General features: G+C 49.3%; 1 protein-coding gene and 1 pseudogene across 4 annotated transcripts in view; one reads left to right on the top strand and one right to left on the bottom strand.

Annotated features, from left to right (window-relative positions):
• LOC137775153 (prostacyclin synthase-like) overlaps positions 1-13,772 on the top strand; it is a 107,981-nt pseudogene extending 94,209 nt beyond the window's left edge.
• CHST11 (carbohydrate sulfotransferase 11) overlaps positions 1-14,522 on the bottom strand; it is a 277,775-nt gene extending 263,253 nt beyond the window's left edge. For 2 of the 4 annotated variants that reach the window (XM_068561544.1, XM_068561546.1), the window contains exon 1: positions 13,880-14,522. In XM_068561544.1, the coding sequence (XP_068417645.1) occupies positions 13,880-13,997 (118 nt within the window). In that variant the 5' untranslated portion in view covers positions 13,998-14,522. The remainder of the gene's footprint in view (positions 1-13,879) is intronic. The other 2 variants (XM_068561545.1, XM_068561547.1) reach the window with 1 other exon arrangement.
• Between the last annotated feature and the right edge of the window lie 4,611 nt (positions 14,523-19,133).

Here is a 19,133-nt window from a genome sequence, read left to right as displayed (position 1 = left end):
TAATATGTATTGCCTCTTAAAATGATACTACTTTGCTCGTTTATGGCTGTGTTGGGTCTTCATTGCTGTGCGAGGGCTTTCTCTAGTTGCAGCGAGCAGGGGCTACTCTTCATTGCGGTGCGTGGGCTTCTCATTGCGGTGGCTTCTCTTGCTGCGGAGCACAGGCTCTAGAGCGCAGGCTCAGTAGTCATGGCGCGCGGGCTTGGTTGCTCCGCGGCACGTGGGATCTTCCCAGACCAGCGATCGATCCAGTGTCCCCTGCATTGGCGGGCGGATTCCTAACCACTGCGCCACCAGGGATGTCCCAATACTACTTTAGATATTAACTTCACCTGTTACTTCTTACCTTTTTAATGCAACTACTGGAAAGTTTAGAGTGACATATGCAGCTAACAGCATCTTCTATTGGGGAGCGCTGCCCTAGCAGGGTACTCCGAGCTGCATCTGCAGATCCCGGCACACGCTGCTTACAGCGTTATAATAACCGTATCTCTGAGAACTGTTCACTTTTTGGCTGTGTCTACATCTAACCAGGGTGTTAAGTGATTTGCTCTTTGCTCTCTTACCTGGCAGCTCATTGTAGAACCAAACTGGAAATCAAATCAGCAGTGAAATTGCTGAAAATTCCATACCTGCCATCCCAATAAAAGGTTTTCTTCTTGGCCACCAATTACTATCAATGTATTCGTCCTTTCAATCAATATTTACTAAGTGACTACTGCTATGGTCTAAATGTTTGTGTCCCCCCAAAATTCATACTGTGAAAACCTAATGCCCAAGGTGATAATATTAGGAGGCGTGGCCTTTAGGAGGTGGTTAGGTCATGAGGGCAGAGCTCTCATGAATGGGATTAGTGCCCTTCAAAAAGAGGCCCCTGGGCTTCCCTGGTGGCGCAGCGGTTGAGAATCTGCCTGCCAGTGCAGGGGACACGGGTTCGAGCCCTGGTCTGGGAAGATCCCACATGCCGTGGAGCAACTAGGCCCGTGAGCCACAACTACTGAGCCTGCGCGTCTGGAGCCTGTGCTCTGCAACAAGAGAGGCCACGATAGTGAGAGGCCCGCGCACCGCGATGAAGAGTGGCCCCCGCTTGCCACAACTAGAGAAAGCCCTCGCACAGAAACGAAGACCCAACACAGCCAAAAATAAATTAATTAATTAATTAATTAATTAATTAAAAAAAAAAAAAAAGAGGCCCCAGACTGCTCCCTCACCCCTTCCGCCCTGTGGAGATACAATGAGAGGTCAAATGTCTTGTTTATAAGCCACCCGGTCTGTGGGATTTTGTTGCAGCAGCCCAAACAGAGTAAGACAACTACCATTACCAGGCTCTGTTCTAGGTGCTGGGATACCGTGGCACACAAGACACGGCCTGCTCGTGACGAGCCAATGCACCAGCGCACGTAATGACAGAGGCGTGCACATAGGAAGTACCCTGGGACACAGGGGAAGGACACCCATCCGCTTACCTGGCCAAGAGGAGATGGATGTTGGTTTCACACAGGAGGTAACATATGAACTGGAATTTTACCTCAAGACGCAACCAAGTTGAAGAGAGGTGAGTGTCATCTGAACACAGGTGATAGCACTGGCCCCAAGAGGGGATGTGCTCACCCAGGATAGAGTGTAGGTAAGAAGAGAAGGGGCTATCACTGAATGCCCCACAGAGAATCTACAGCTGTGCTTAAGGCCCTTATAAAATAATTACTTCTTGACCTAATTAGCTAAAACCAAGAACATGTAGATGAGATACACTGGTGAGGTGAAGAGAACAGTCTCCGGTGTCAGTTAGACCTAAGCCAGGATCTTGTCCCAACTTTCCAGCTCTATGACCTCAGGCAAGCTTCTTAACCTCTCGAAGCCTCAGTTTCCTCATCTGTACAATGGGATTGGTAAACGCCCATCTCACCAGGTTGTGGTGAAGAGTAAATGTGATTATCCAAGTACAGCAGTTGGCATACTGTCTGATACATAGTATCACTAAGTGATCATCTCATTAGTGTTATTTTTAGTAAAGCATCAGCAACATATGGAATCTAAATAAGGATTTCCCAACTACGGATATTTTGGGCTGGAGTATTCCTTGTGGGAGGCTGTGCTGTGTGTTATAGGATGTTTAGCAGCATCCCTGGCCTCTACCCACTAGATGCCAGTAGGACCCACCTCCCCAGCTGTGACAACCAAATTGTCTCCAGACACTGCCGAATGTCCCTGCACTGGGGAGGAGAAGGGAGCAAAACTGTCCCCGGTTGAGAACCACTGGTCTAAATCAGTTAGATGAGGTGGGAAGTTCATCCGGAGCGCCACGTGCTTAAAAAGATAAAGTTCTTGTAAAGAACTGGGAGCACTGACAGACTCCCACCCTCCCTTAAGCACTAAGCCCAGCAGGAACTGTCTGAGGGGCCAGAGGCAGAGTGGAAGAGCATCAGATAGGCCCTTCGTCTCAGGCTGAAGAACCCTGGGCCTCGCGCAAATCAGGATTACAGTCTTTCGACTAAACTTCAGTACCTGCTCTGGTGATGACGGGCAGAAATGGGCCTCTGCCCCTCCTACGAGTGCCAGCCAGCAGACGAAGCCCCACCAGGCCTGCAGTTAAGAGGGGGGGTGACTGGCCCCTGTGCAAGAAGAACTCAGAAAGTCCTCCTCCGCACACCACAGGCTCGAATGTGGAGACCCAGGCCATTCGGTCCTGGCCTGTGCAATGCACCCAACCACGGCTCCTGTAAGGGCTGCCGCTCCTCAGTGGCTATTCTTCTGAAACGACTTTCATCCTCCTCAGAGTTCCGCTGCAGAAATGGCACTGACGGGTGCCCTGTGTTGTACTTTTTCAAGTGTCACTTCTTAAAGCTAACGGGAACCTGAGGGGTAATTTATGTGCATAATTGGGGGGAAAACCTATGTCCTTTGCATTCAGCATGGAACCGCAAGCTGATTTTTCACCAGGTAAACTCAGCTTTTGCAAAACACTACACAGAGGCACAGCTAAGCTTTGGCCTTGGCATGGGAGGTGCGACAGCACAGCAGAGGGAGGGTCAGGGCATCCAGAAAGATGATATCATAGGAGTCTAGACAGAGGACCCTTTCGGTAAACCTCACAGGGTAGGTCACACCCACAAAACGGATAAACATGAAAACATTTGCTCAGGATTCCAGCAGAATGAAACACAACAGCGCTGTTGTCAACACAAAGATTAAAATCTTAGAATGAGGAAACACAGTGCATTTATTTTAACAATATGCATACACTGTTTTTGCGTCCATTTTCAATGTATTTTCACATCTCGTTTCTCATTTAATCCTCACCACCACCGCGGAAGAGAGATAATATTACTACCTTCCCTTGGCAAACGAGGAGAGTAAATCTCTTGCGTTTGTGACTTGTATTCAATCAATTATTAAGCCCCTACAATGAGCCGGGCACCCTCCCAAGTCATCGAGTATGGCCAGGTACTATACCAGATGTCGCTGAAACGTGTAGGGTCTTGAGGTATTTCTCCAGGAGGAGTATCATTGGCCCTTGGTTAGGATGACTATCTGATGGGCACAAAGATCCCACCCCGTGCGAGACGTCTAGCATCCTTGGCCCTGCCCACTAAATTGATGTCCTCAATCCTTGGGACAAACAAGCACGGCGAGACACATTTCCAAATGTGGGGGCCAGGGGGGAGCCCCCAACTGAGAGCCCCTACTAGACATTCAGAGCAACAGTCAGACAGCCATGGTTTAACTCTCGTGTCATCAGTTCCTCTCTGTGTGACCTCAGTCTCCCCACCTCGCCTTGTAAAATGGTGACTATAATAGGTGAACCTTGTAAGATTCCTGTAAGGAATAATACATGTTAAGCACGTGACCCATGTCAGCCTCCAGGAAATAATACCCAATAAATATCTGAATTTCTTTATCAGCTCATCCCCCTTATACCCGCATCTCCTTCAATCTTAAAAACCCCCTTCTCAGGGAGCCTTCCCGGACCCCTCCATTTAAAAGTGTAGTCCCCTCACTGCTTCCATGTCACATCCTCCTTCCCGGCTTTATTTTTTCTCTGCAGCACTTGTCACCATCACACACACTCTATGGTTTAAACATGCATTTGTTTATGTCTCCGTCCACCGAAGGTACCATGAGGACATGAACCATGTCTGTTTGGGTCCCTGCTGTATCTCCAGCACCGAGCACAGAGCCTAACTCTTAACAAGTATTCAACAAAAATATCTTGAGTGATGTCGAATGGATACAGTGGACAGCCAGGGCCTGAACGCTGGTCCTGGGCTGCAAATTCTGTGCTTTTTTCCACCATAGTGAACGATCATGAACAACAGTATTGAAGGTAAAATATGTCCACTGTTAAGAAATGTAAAGTGTTAACACACTACCTTAGAGGGGCCTTTGTGTTTTCCCTCTTCTGGGATCCTGTGAAGTTAACAGTTTCTAACAGAAACCCATCCACCAGCCTATTGCACTGGCGTTGCCTTTGTGGGTTTTTTTTCACAAGGCTTTTAAGATAAGCACTCAAGCCAGAGATTGATTAGGATTTCAACGCTTACATTACCGAGTTTCTTTATTTCTATCCATACCTATCTGAGTGGGACCTGAACTCCAGTGATACTGGAAATATCATTCCTGCCCATACTACGTATCCAAAGCCGAACTCGGACTCACCACTGCCAGAACGAGCTCCAGGTGAACACTGTACTTTTACCCACACTTGACTGTGGCAGGTCTGAAAATCAGCAACTATATTCAAGACCAGTTTACACCTGGGGTCCCAAAGTCCAGTGGACATTCGATCTAGCACAAAGGGGCCTGGGAAGGAAACATCAGGCCTTCCATTTTCATTGACTCTAGAAAAAGAAATTTAATGTTAAAAATATGAATTCATGTTAAATATTAATCGAAACAAACACCCCCATCTAAACTGTCATACCAAGTTACATGCCATTTATGAAACTCAGGCATCCTGAGGAGGGAGACGGAAGAAGGACAAAGGAACTCAGTCACCCCACTGCTCTCAGCATATTTCGATGGATCACCATTTACAACTGAATCGTAAGTAGATTTACAGATTATATTATCTACTTTCACCTAAACTAATCCTCATAAAATGGAATAGAGGCTTAAAGAGATCCCAGTCAAGAAACTACAGCCTGGAGGGCATTCCCTGGCAGTCCAGTGGTTAGGACGCGGTGCTTTCACTGCCGGGGCGCAGGTTCAATCCCTGATCAGGGAACTAAGATCCCGCATGCCGCTCGGCGTGGCCAAGTTAAAAAAAAAAGAAAGAAAGAAAGAAACTACAGCTTGGAGATAATACTCATAACGCACGCACACAGGAAAATGGCATTCCTCTCTCTCCCAGAGTCTTGTATGCCATATCACAAGGCAAAAAGGATGAGAGACTTGGAGTTGACTGGGAGTTAGATAACAGAATTTCCCAGATGGTAATGAACACATGGATTTATGATCACTATTGTTAGAAACTTAGAAATATCCTTATCCTACATATTTAGATAATGGGAGTGATATGTATACACTTGCTATAAACAAAATATGTGGCTGCTCACATATGTTTTACCAATAGGGTGTAGTGAGTACTCTGGACGTCGGGTCACCATCCATTCCACCCCCTTCTAGAAGGTCTTTCTATACCGCAGAGGCTATTGATTTAAAAGCTGTGTTTCCCAGGCTTCCTTGAAGCTAGGGTTCTGAATGTGAGTCTGACTCCCCCAAATAGAAGCACTCACTTCAGATTTAGAAAGAGGCCACCTTCCTGCCTTTTGGGTTGTTTTCACCCTCCCGGTGACAGAGATGTGAGGGTTTTTTCTGCAACAGCATGGAAGGGACCACCCTCTGGCTTTCTGGGTGTCGAGAGGTGGCTGCAGTGGGGAAGCACCCCGATTCTATAACTGAGATTTCTGATCCCAGGTTCTCAGTGTCATTAGTTTGTTCTTGGATTCAGTAGTTCCAGAGACAGTCTCAGAAGTGGTAGCACACTTAGTGGGTCAGTTTTTTTGAGCAGCCGTGCCAATATATGTTTGCCTATATGTTATTACATATACTACTACTATTAGCTGAGACTCATTCACAGAGGTCCAGCCGACAGCTCTATGTCTCCAGCCTTCCCAACAATTTGGTAAGGACCAGATTCCCTCCATTAAATACTTTTCTGCTTAAAATACCTAGACGGCTTTCTAGTTCCTGCCCCGAAGCCTGACTGAATCCTAGCAAACCAGGAGCAAAGAGGTTTGGGAGACAAATAAAACAAGACCGCACCAGAAGCTATTTGGATACAGCAAACCAACCTGGCTCTTCCCTCTGGGCCGTACGCATATTGGTGAGGTGGGCAAGGGGGCAGAAGAGACGTCTTTGCCAATCACTTATTTACTCTTTAAATGCTTCCTAAGCACCTCTGGGCCGACCTTAGAGGCTATAAAGAGGAACCTGGTAGAGGTTCCTCAAAATGTGGAGATGTACAAGTAAACAAATAACTACTACCCATTTCTAAAAGGGCTAGAGAACAGAAACGACGAAGGCCATGGGCGTTCAGTGGCCTCGAAAGAAAGTAAAAATCCACATCAGTGACATTTTCCTCAAGAAACATCACGAGGTCTATTTCTCTGTGAACTTCCAGGTTTGAGCCCCACATTAAATAACTCACTCCCCCACGTCCCCATTCTGACTCTTACCAACCTCATCAGTTAACCAGAGAGACATGCTAACTGCAAGCCCTGAGGCTCTGAAAATAGGTGCAAATTTCCCAGGCACAGCAGAAAAGACCCAAAGGCCTGCACGCCGGCAAAGCCTGTATGAAGCAGGTGATCAGGGCTAATCAGGTACCTCCAGGCCCTCAGTTGCAGCCTGAGTGCCATTTTTCATCACCTGACTGAGGTTATGGAGTGCACCATGGGTTACAAAAAGTACTTTCACGATTTACAGAGGTGGGTCCGAAGCCATCAACTGTAAGACACTGCCACTTTATGTTCCTCCGAGAAAAAAAAAGGCTCTCCATTAAAGGTCAGCACAGTACTAAGATACTATCAATTACAACACATCAAATTTCATAAAAAGGAAAATGTGGGGAGAAAAATGAGTGTTTTAGAATTGATAAAACATAATAATTCATAGGGTTAGGCAGAATGCCCACAGTAGGACCTGGGTCTTTCACTCCCAAATCATCAATCCATTCAATCTCTACTTTTCCTGAGTGCTTCCATAAGTCAGCGGCTGTTGATGGCTGTTCTCATCTATGAATGCCGTGGATCACACCCAGAACATTTTAAGAATTTCCCAACACAAGCTCAGTTAAAATTCCTGTCAAATCTTTTTTTTTTTTTTCTGATTTGTACTGCTTTAAAAAATTGACAACGGGGTGGTCTAGTTTGTGGGGGGGTGGTGGAGGGGAAGCGGGATTTACGTGGTAACCACTTCACCCAAGTGCACCCAAGGGCTGCTGAAGATAAACACAGAAGCGCAAGCAAGAGGCCTCGGTTCATCCACCCCTGTTGTGCCCCATCCCCCAAGAGTCCTCGGCCCAAACTCTTCCAGGGCTTCCCATCCTGTCCCCAGTCACGGCCAAGGCCCACACAATCTCTCTCCACCTCCTAGTCTCAGCTTCTTCCTCCCTCTGCTCCAGACACTCAGAGCTGCCTGTCAGGCATGGTCCTGCCGCAGGGCACAGACCTGTGCTGCTCTCTGCCTGGAACATTCTGCCTGGGACTGGGCGGACACGTGGTCAGCTCCTTCACTTCCTTCCGGTCTCTGTGGTCCAGTCGTCTTGTCAGCGACATCCCGTAACGTCCTCTACATTAAATTGCAAGCCTGGCCTCTCACATCCCTCATTCATCTCCCCTGCTTTGTTTTTCTCTCTTCACACCATCTGATGTGGCACCTATGTGACTTCTGCATTTCCTTAAAGCCTGCCTATCCCACTAGAATGTAAGTTTCATGAGGGCAAAAATAATGTTTCATTGCATCCCCAGTGCCTAGAACAATACCCCACACAGAGTAGAGGAGAGACAGAGAGAAAGAAAAAGCAACTCCACTCTTACTTTCTGATCAATCACATCTGGTGTGAGATGCATCAAATTACAAATTCTAGGAATTTTTAATGGACAGATCAGATTATTCAATGATGTCAGAGGCAGAACTGCCTCCCTCTTCACCAGTGATAAAGATGGGGTCTCAAAAGTCAAGAGAAGAAAAACTAAAAAGTGAAAATGAGTATGTAAAACAACTTCTGTTTTGTCTCAGACTCTGACCTTACAAGCAGCCGTGACTTTCACGAAAGTCTTTCCACTCACCGTCCCCAGATTAAGAAGAGCTTTGTCCTTTTGGTGGGTTTAAGAAGGGAAAGGGTGGTACCCATGCTTGTAAGCCTTTGATTTCCTGTTTTTAAATGGCTGTTGCCCACAGAGCTCGTCATAAGCAAAATGACTTTTCATCCAGATAAATACAAACAGCAGCCTCTGCTGGAGGGTGGATTCTCCCACCCCTCACCCATCAGAAGTACCCCAACCACTCTTTTTCTGGTGCCCAATCACCACTTTTATTTCAGAGGCAACGAAATGAGGACTCCTGGACAGCAGCTATAACTGTGGAAGGAAACTGCCTAAGTGTATCTGTCTTATCTTTGTGCAACTATGAAATTCCCCATTGAGGTGCAAACATTTAAACCACCAAGGGGAGACCCCATGCTAGAAACATCTTATCTTTCAGTCATTTAATGCTGTTTCCAGGATTTAAAACAGTGTCATATTTGAGACCTTCTTGACAACTTTTCAAAGGATAAAGATGTCAGATATAAAAGAACAGTCCCTATGAACTGGTATAACTCCAAATTCATTTCATGTATCAGCAAAAAGATTCTTTAAAATTAAATACATGCAGGGGAAAAAAAAAAAAAAAAAGACATGATACCAGACTGACATCCTGCAAAGGGGTGGGGATGGAAGGTGAGAGGTATATGCAACTCTATAAATTTAAAAGTTTGTGGTTAAATTTTCTGTCTTTAAACTTAATAACTGGTCACCATAATGACCATAATGATGTATTTGTCTAAAATACATATTATCTATCAAACAAGGTACAAAATCCAGGATGTGATCTCAAATTTTTTTTAATATATATATTCCATAATATACAGAAAAAAAGTACCCATTGCCTCTGGGTCGTAGATTAATGGATGATTGTTTTTCTTCTGTACTTCCTAAATTTTCTCAAATGAGCACATATTACGTTTATAATTAAATTAAAATTATAACCCAAGAGCATTTCACATCCAATCTAATCAAGTGAACTACAAAGGGGTAACCCAAGAACTCTTTAAATAAAGGGTATAATCTTTCAATACATTCAAGCAAGGCAAAGAAATCCCAAGCGACAATGAAAGTAAACATATCGCAAAAGGAAAAAAAAAAAAAGAGAGAGAGGAAGAGCAAGAGAGAAAAAAAGGCTTTCTCCGCAGGCTTCTCTCCTATGAACAGGAGCTTTCAAACAAAACCACAACCCTACGGAGTAACACAAAGGGAAGGTTCAGAGGAGCTGCCTTCACACACTCAGCACAAATGCAGCCTGGCGGCCTCTCAGCTCTGCCTGGCCCAACGCAGCTCCATCAGAGGCCAGCCATCTGGGGCAGGTATGGTCTCGGCAGGTATGCGAGCCACGTCAATGCTCGGGAGGCACTTTCACAGGACATGATCGCTGATGGAGTCAAACCTGTGCAGAAACCACAGGCATGGAGCTCCATTCTCACCGACATCAGGAGCGGTTCACGCCCACAGAAGGTGTCCCCTGCAGATGGGGTTCTATAGGTCAGTGGCTAAATGAGGCCAAGCCTCCCCAGTACCCAGGACACCCAAGCAGTGTCTCACCGCCTCACACTTCAGGGCAGCAAATCTAGGCCATGGGGAATACTTCTGTCTGGCGCATGATGAGCGTAAACCTGATCCATGACTCGGGGGATCTCAGAGGCCAGGAGGGCAGAGAAGTGTCCAGACCTTGTCCCCGGTGTTCCACATTCCTCCTAGAGAGCCAGACTTACTGACCAGGTATTCTTGGCAAGGTTTAATGTAACCTTCCCAGAAACTGGAGAAGCAGGTCTCCTAGAGTCTAGCCACTTCATACATTCATCCAGCAAATATTTTATTGAGAAACTACTATGTACCAGGCACTGTGCCAAACACTGGGGTTAGAATGGGGTCTAAAACCCAGTCCCTGCCCTAAGACTATTAACTCAGAGTGTCAAAGCTCTAAAGAAAACTGCCTTGGGCTTCCCTGGTGGCGCAGTGGTAGGGAATCCACCTGCCAATGCAGGGGACACGGGTTCGAGCCCTGGTCTGGGAGGATCCCACATGCCGCGGAGAATCTAAGCCCATGCACCACAACTACTGAGCCTGCGCGTCTGGAGCCTGTGCTCCGCAACAAGAGAGGCCACGATAGTGAGAGGCCCGCGCACCGCGATGAAGAGTGGCCCCCGCTTGCCGCAACTAGAGAAAGCCCTCACACAGAAACGAGGACCCAACACAGCCATAAAATAAAAATAAATATATAAATAAATAAAGTTAAAGGCATCCAGATTGGGAAGGAAAAAATAAAAAACTGTATCTACAGATGACATGGTCCTATACGTAGAAAGTCCTAAGAACTCTACACACACACACACACACACACACACACACACACACACACACACAAAAGAAAACTGCCTTTACTGACAAGGCCCACTTCTGCTGAACCCTCCAACCAAATTAAAGATCAATTACTCAAGTTTATATATTAGAAAAGTACAGAAGACAATGAACCCTAGATTAGAATCAGAGGGAGAGACAGCCAGCGCCACGCCCCCCCACCCCGCCAGCTGTCTCCTTTTATTCTTTCTCTCTCTCCTCACACATTCCAGGTATTCTCTAGCCATCAACGAAGCCAGGAATCCATTTCTTTTTTGAATACTACTTTGCTATTTCAGATAGAAATAGAAATAGCCCTCCTGCCAGAGGGCTCCAAATTTTTAGCAACACAATCTGTGCCATGCTGTGGTCCCTTCTGCCTCTCCCTGAGTGATCTGGAGAAACAGAAACTGCAGAGCCAGGCTAAAGGATCAGCTATCATTACCCTAAATCCTTCGGAGAACCAAAGATCAGCTAACTTTTAAGGAAATGCAAAGCGGTAGGAAAAAGATATAGCATCAGCTGTCATCAACAGTGTAGTTTAATAAAATGGGGGGGGGGTAAATGTTTAATATGAATTTCAAAGCATATTTTTATGTCCCATTGACACTGACATGGAGTTTTCATGGAACCATATGTAATTCAAAATAAGGAAAACCTTTCGGGACTTCCCTGGCGGTCCCGTGGTTAAGATATCACGCTTCCACTGCAGGGGGCGCAGGTTCAATCCCTGGTTGGGGAACTAAGATCCCACACGCCTGTCGCGTGGCCAAAAAAAAAATAAGGAAGACCTTTCAATTGAATTACCTGCAGTTCTACATTCAATAGCATGTATTGAAAGTAGTCTTTGCTATGGACTGGGGGAAAGTATCAGAAGAACATGTTCATATAGACACAAATAATCAACAAATGCTATTTTTGGGGGAGGAAGTGGGACCCGGAAGGGAAGCCAAGGTTGAGAGCAGAGGATCCTTATCAGCATAGCCTTGGAAAAGGTTCTGTCCCTGGTTCCAAAAGGCCAGACTGAAAGGAGCTAACACCACTGCTTTCAAGTCAACTTAATGTTCCAACTGGAGCTGGAAATTTTCACAAAGTGCAAATTACAAGTTGGGAATTTCTTCCTGGTATCTCTGGCTAGACAGTTATTTCCTAATTCTCACAGAGGATAAGAAAAGCCCAGGATGCATGAAAACCATGGATAGTAGCAGTCTTTCTAGTTAGTATCTCACCGGACAATTAACAGGTACAGAGAAGTTAAAGTACATTCCTGCCGGAGACTAATATTCATCCCTGTTCCAGGCATTTCTGCAGAGAATTACCTGGCATGTTCGGTCCAGGCAAAACTTTAAGTGGCCTAAACACATCTGTAGTGTCTAGACCAAATCATTCGGCCCTTTGTTTAAACTGCTGGAGCTCCAGTGTATCTGTACACCACCCAGTCTCCAGCCCCCGCCCCCCAACCCCGCCCCAGGGGAGTCTGGCCCGGGATGGCACTGTCTGTCTGGTCCTGCCCATCGCAACCATCGCCTGGCAGCCGGCAGGCAAGCCAGGTCCATTTTTAAATTCCCTTAGAAGTTTCACAACCACCGGTTTGGGTGAGGAGACAAACACCGCTGTAGTTTGCTGACATGAAACTAAAAATACCCAGCTGCAAACAAAAGCCACCCTTTACAAGGCTGGCTTGGTGTCCTGAGGTTACATGTGGTAGTGCCAGGCCATATGACCATATTCTTGGCAAAGTGGCCGCCTTAACAACTGCTCCAGGCCCAGCGGGGCAGAGAGGCCATTCTGCCCTGAGCTGTCAAGGAATCCCGCACCGGGCAGCCCTGCCTGTTTGACGGAAAGAACAGCTTTATGCCGTCGACCCAAATGCAGGCTAGATGAATTCGGGGCTGCGTCTGGGTTAGACACACACTGAAAGGAGAATGCGGGAGGCAAAAAGAAAACACCAACCCTACAGCCCTGGAAGGAAATGTGTTTGCACCTCCCTCCTTGCAATTATAAAAGCAAGTTACTGCTGTGACTATACTGAGAAAGGCAACTCGGAGGCGTGAAAAATGGATCTGGGAGCCGATGTGGCCCAGTGGGGGCCTGCTGGGGTGGAAGACCATGGCTCCACGGGGAGACTCCCGTTGCCCCGGAAGCTTCTTTGTAAGGTTTTACCTGTTGGGCTCCAGAGCGGAGCTGCGAACCCGGGGCCGCCACGGTCGAGGTCGTCCCTCCCTCCCCAGGTCTCAAACTTTCCTTCGCGCCCCTCGGAAGGAGCAAGCCTTGTCCCTTCCCAAGTCCAGATTTCAGGTGTGGAACTTGTCTAAGCCACCGGGGACTGCGGGGAGGGGGCTCATTCCCACACGGCCCGGCGGGCCCGGGGGGGCTCGGAACGCAGGAGGTGGGGGATGCAACCTGACGGTCAGCCCAGGACCCGGCCAAAGTTTCCTCCCAAACTGCGGTGGCGCGCGCGACCCAGGAGCTCTGAGTCCCCCAGCACAGGGTCGGGAGCGGGGTTGCGGGGAGGGAGCAGGCCCCGGGGCACAAGCCGCAAGGTCAATGCGGAGCCGGAGCCGGAGCCGAACCCCGGGGCAAACAGCTGGCGCCGGACCCCATCCGCAGCCTGGTGGAGGGGCAGTGCCGGGCACCCAACCTCTCCCTACACCTGCTCAGCGCGGTGCCGAGCCCCGGACACGTGGGAGCCTAGCCCCGGGCTCCCCAGCTCGCGGAGGGGACTGGCAACCTCGCCGGGGCGCGCACCCTTCGCCCCCGGCCCCCCAACCAGGAAGAGGCAGCGCGCTGGGGCGCCGGGCGGCTGGCTCCCGGCGCCTCTTTCATCCTCGGACCTCTGCAGAAGCCGGGAAGGAGTTTCGTTCTCTTCAAACCCACCCTCCACCCTCAGCAGCTTCCCACAACCTCTACCTTGCCCTGCTGCCTCGCAGACAGACGGACAAGAGACACAAAGAAGAAAACAGAACAAAACAAAACTACCGCCCCTCGGGTCTCATCCTCCAGCCTGGAGCCGGGAGGAAGAAGAAGAGAGAGCACATCTTTCCTCCTCCTCCTCCCCATCCCGACTCGGGTATCCGGGCGGACTCGGTCAGCAAGGAACCCCGAGGTGGCCCATAGAGAAGAGGTAAGGTTGGAAGAGGCAGAAGGCAGGCGGAGCGAGCGAGGGAGCAAAAGCGCGAGAGAGCAGAAAATATCCAACAAAACCACGCTAACGCGCCCCCTACCTGGGTGCAACATACTTTGGAAATAGAAGATAACCAGGATAAAGGATCCCAAGCAAGTGGCCAGCACCATCCGGCAAATTCTGTTCATCCTCATCACTTCCAGCAGCCCCGGCTTCATGGCTTTGTCCTGGCTGCGGGGACCCGGGCGTCCGGGAGGCGCGCCCGGAGCGCAGGAGCGGGAAACCCGCCGCGCGGAGCGGAGCCCGGGAGGCGCAGGGCAGGGCTGGGCAGGGTTCGCAGAGAGGATAGGGTTGGCTTCGCGGCCGCTCTCGGAGCCCCCAGCCCCGGGCAGGGGTGTGGAAGGCGCCGGAGTTGCTCTGGAAGTGCTGAGATGCGTGGACCCGCCGGCTGCGCCCTCTTGCTCCTCCCGCTGCTCCTCCTCGCCTCTCCGCCGCCGCCTCCGCCCCCGCCAGCGGCCGCCGCTGCCTCCTCGCGGGCCGGGCGGCTGGGGGGCGAGCGGTGGTGGTGCCGCCGCCGCTGCCGCTTTTCTGGCCGCTGTGGCTGTCGGACGGGCCCCCTCCCTCCTCTCCAAAGGCTACTTCATTGCGCTCCAAAGATCCACATATTCCGGGGCTGGGTTTTACCAAATGCAACTCACAGCCCCCGGCGAGGGGAGGGCGCCTGCGGAGAGCCGGGCGGAGGGAGGGACCCGAACGCCGGGGCGGAGCGTCGCGCTCCCCCCGCCCCTACCGGGGATTTGGTCGCGTCCAGCTGTTTCCCGGGGAGCGCGGAGTGCGCGCCGCGCTCCCGCAGGGTCCCAAAAGCCCTCAGTCCCCCGCCGGGCCGGCCGCAGTCTGGTGGTTGTGTGTCAGCGTTTCTATGACAAAACCCGGAGGAAAAAAATACGAATAAAATCGCCTCGGTGCTGCCACCCCCTCCTGCCGGCCTGTGAAGAGGGAGGTGGCGGGGTGCGGGTCGGGCACTGGAAGCGCGAAGGGGTCTGGCGGTACGCGATTATTTAAAATCCCTGGGCAGGGTAACCGGGAAGTTGCCCCCAGCCCCCAGGGAGCGAGTGCCCTTTTCCCGAGTCTCAGAATAGGGCGGTTTTGGGGGGGGGGGGTTTGTTTTGTTTTTTAGGGTTTTGTTTGTTTGTTTTGTTTTGTTTTTTCTTTCCAACGACAGCCCACCACGAGCGACGTTTTGGAAAGGGATTAAAGGCGTCTGACTTCAGGTCAAGGTTAGGAAAACTGCGTAATTCTCAGGGGTCAGGAGACAGCTGAGCTTTCCCCGGGATTTATGCAGTCTGACACTCACCCCACCTCAACAGGGCAAAAGAGGTTTTGTGGATTTTCGAAGCCTGATTTCCCAAAGGGTAGAGCTCCCTCCAAATCCTCCAAAGGGCAGAGTCTTAGAAGGGTGGATGGGAGAGGATGCCCCCACTAAGTCACTCCTCCCAGTACAACCAACTGCTGGAAAAAACCAAGCCCGCCTTAGCGTTGGCAGGTAAATGGAAAGATGGCGTTGCTTTCTTGTGTTGAGTGAAGTGACTTAAAAATTCCAGTTCCATGTGTTTAGATTGTTTAGCAGTCAAACTGGATGCAGGTAAACAGTGCAGAGATCACTGTCTCACCTACCTAGTACTAGCTGGAGAAAATCGGTTCCTATAGTCCACTTATCAAGCTACCTAGAATGGAAGATCTAAAGGGTTATTTAAATTCCAACGATAATATATACCAGGAAAAAAAGTTACTGTAAAGACTACAATAAGTTTTGCGCATATTATCAGATCTTTACTACTATTAACGCAATTAGTGATGAAATAAGATAATGGGTCTTTCTATACCTCTCACACAGCAGGCATTTGATACTTATTGAATCTGAATGTAATGGGCCTTATCCTCCTCTCAATACATCAGAGACACAATTTGCAAACAGATACATGCAGCAAAAACCACCTCAACAACCTCGGTTCGCTTCCCGGCAAAGTCTTCCTCCAGCAGTTGCTAAGCAGGGAAAGTAACAAAGTCAGCAGCCTTGCCTTTGATTACAGAAGACAATCAATTATAGCACGATATTTATGTAGCCGGTTTGTACTGTATTAATTTGTGCTCACTTGTGAATGAGCTGCTTACTAAAGGCAGCCGAGCTGAACCAGATCCAGTACAAAGTCATTCTCCAGTGATTCCCCCCAACGGGAGATCAGGGATGGGAGCTGCCCTTACCCACCCACCTGCCCATCCTTGACCAAGGCAGGGATTCCCCGCAGGGAGCATGACTAGATGGGCACTTGCAGTGTTTGGCCTAGAACAGCAGGCTCTCATTTAACTCCTAGTTTTATAGAGCAGGCTGGGATTTGCTCCCAGGTCACCCAACTGGTCCCTCGCCTGCCAGGGCAGAGACCACACTGTACCTGGACAAAAGCCTGGACACGCATAAGGCAGTCTGGAAAGTCTCAGGGCCAAGGGAGAGGTCAGAAGCCTAATCCCTGGTGGGTCATGGTGAGTTGCGTTGGCCCACCTGGTGAGGAAGGACGGTGAACCATGCCCAGCATACATTTCTGCATTCTCACAGTCAGGAATGGGCCCAAACATACAGTGAGGGATAAGGTTCTGACAGGTGAACTACCACCTCTTCCAAGAAGCCTTCCCTGATTTCTCACCAGAAGTGGCCTCTTTCCTCCTCTGTGTTCTGAGCACTAGGTCCAAACCCCTCCTGGGTCACTGTACCTACTAAGCTGAGTTTTATTCGTCTCTGTTTCTCTCTAGTGCTCAGCAGAGCGATTGGCACCTGGTAGGTAAAAATAAATCTGAGATGGAGAGGTGATGCCTTCTTGGGCTAGGAAGTTAAATTAGATCCCCTCTAAAATCTATGGTCATGGTCAGTGGTAGTGGTCTGCGATTCTGTTGTTCTGTGCCCCTTAGGGGTGAGAGAAAAGTTCTATTTCTTGTCTCCTCATCACACAGTAATAAACTTCCCAACCACAAGTACAGTCATTGCTTTCTTTCCATTCTTATCCTAACAAAACTTTGTTGTATCTTTTATGCATTGCTACATGATAAATATCGACCAGATAAAGGACAGTGTTGACTGATAAGACTGAGGAGAAAGGAGATTTGATATTTTGAATTTTGAAGAGAGGTCAATGGAAGGCTGCCTCTCAAATCAAGTTTTTTGTTTTCCAAGTGTAGCAGTCAGGAGAGGTGAGGTTATGCTGCAATAACAAACAAGCCCTAACTTCAGTGTCTTAAAACAACCAGGGATTAGGTCTCGCTCCACCACATGCCTGCCGTGGGTCAGCAGAGGAGCTGAACATGTGGAATACCATGTACAGGATGAGGCCGAAGCAGCCCCCACCTAGAACTTGGCCGGTTGCAGTGCCTGAGGAAAGAGGGTCTCTCGCAGGTCTGACCCCAACAATTCAGTGATCCAACCTAGACGGAGCACGTGTCACTCCTGCTCATCATGTATCAACCAGAACTATTCACCCACTGCTCCACATCCCATCCAGGCGAGGAAGTCAGGGAGCCCAAAGCATTTGGGAAATAGTCTTCCTGGGGCTTCCCTGGTGGCGCAGTGGTTAAGAATCCACCTGCCAATGCAGGGCACACAGGTTCGAGCCCTGGTCCAGGAAGATCCCACATGCCACAGAGCAACTAAGCCCGTGTGCCACAACTACTGAGCCTGCGCTCTAGAACCCACGAGCCACAACTAATAAAGCCCATGTGCCACAACTACTGAAGCCCGCGCACCCTAGAGCCCGTGCTCCGCAACAAGAGAAGCCACCGCAATGAGAAGCCCACGCACCACAACCAGGAGTAGCCCCCGCTCACCACAACTAGAGAAAGCTCGTGCACAGCAACGAAGACCCAACACAGCCATAAATAAATAAATACATTTATAAAAAAAAAAAAAAAAAAAAGAAATAGTCTTCCTGGCTGCAACCCTTCATCCCTCCTCAGACCTTATTTTCCTTCATTTTTCTAAATTCCCTTTTACCCCAAGAGTTTCTGCACATCAACACCAGGCTCATCGTGGGGCCTGGCTAATAAACCTTGGTTGATTGTGAGGCATGAATCTTACTCTCCAAGTGAAACAACATACAAATGAATCTGGGGTCTATTTCAAAACCTGGCGTGGCCCCTGAACACGGTGTTGAGGAGAAAGTTCTATGTGTGTGGATGATCTTGGAAAATTCAGAGGAGAGGAAGAAACTGATGCAAAATCAGAATTCCGGCTTGTGTCTGCCATCAGCAGTGAACCGACAGATATTTACCAAGCCCGCCAATACCTGCAGGCTGAGCTCTACCTCGTTCCTGTAGGTGATGCCTTCAATGTACTGTCTTGTTCAGATCTTGCAGAACTGGCGCCAGTTTCTGCACTTTGTTGGAGAGAGATGTGGGCCTAGGGCACTAGTAGACAGAGAGCTCTTTTGCATCCTTGGGGAAGGGGGGGGATGTCTTGGGCCGACATCAGCCAGGGGCACCAGACTGGCTCCTCCCAGGATGGGCTTTGCCTGTTTGCATCTCTCTGGCACCTCCAGCACAAAGTACACTCAGTTAACCAGAGCACAGTAAATATTTGTGGAGTTGAATCAGAAACCATGTGCCCACAGCATGTGGAGATCTCAGGGTACAACTCTTCTTCAGGTAGGTAAACCACAAGGACACAAGTGGGTTACTCATGACATGGCTCTGAGCGAGGCTCTTCTTCCCTGGCCTTTCAGAACAAGGTGGGGACGAAAGGACAGAAGAAGCGATAGAGAAAGAGGGAGGAAAGGAGAGAGGGAGGGAAGAAAATAGGGGAGGGAGGAGAGGAAGGAGGGAAGAAAGAGGCACTATTATTCTGTTTCACTTTCTGATGCTGCCTTTGCCCTTCCACCCAGTTCAGGCCCAAGAGACTCCTCTCCCTCCCTTACTGAGGAAGGAGGTCTGTCAGACCCTCGGATCCTTGGGCACTACCTCAAGCCCCCTCCGACTGCCCTCTAGGTGGCCTCAACCACCCTCCCCGTCTCCACGCGCAGCCCAGAAATCAGCTCCCCAAACTTCTCATCCCTCTCCAGGATTTCTTAACTGGGGGTCCCTGGTCACCACCCAAACTCCCATCCAGATGACCCAAAGCCCTCCAGCCCCAGTCAGATGGTCTCGCCCACCCCCCTGCCCACCCTGCACCCCTGTTCCAGCATGGTCACAGAGGGAGCCATCGTTCACATGGTGTCTAAAGTGCTTTATGCATTTCCCCTCACCACAAGCCTCCAGGTGGGGGCCGTTCTTATCTTCATTTACAGGGGAGAAAACTGAGGCAGAGAAAGGTGACA

Source organism: Eschrichtius robustus, chromosome 13 (assembly GCF_028021215.1).
Source record: "Eschrichtius robustus isolate mEscRob2 chromosome 13, mEscRob2.pri, whole genome shotgun sequence".
In the NCBI taxonomy this organism is placed as follows: Eukaryota; Metazoa; Chordata; class Mammalia; order Artiodactyla; family Eschrichtiidae; genus Eschrichtius; species Eschrichtius robustus.
The sequence above is the reverse complement of the archived record's forward strand: the minus strand, read 5'-3'. Positions and strand labels throughout refer to the sequence as shown.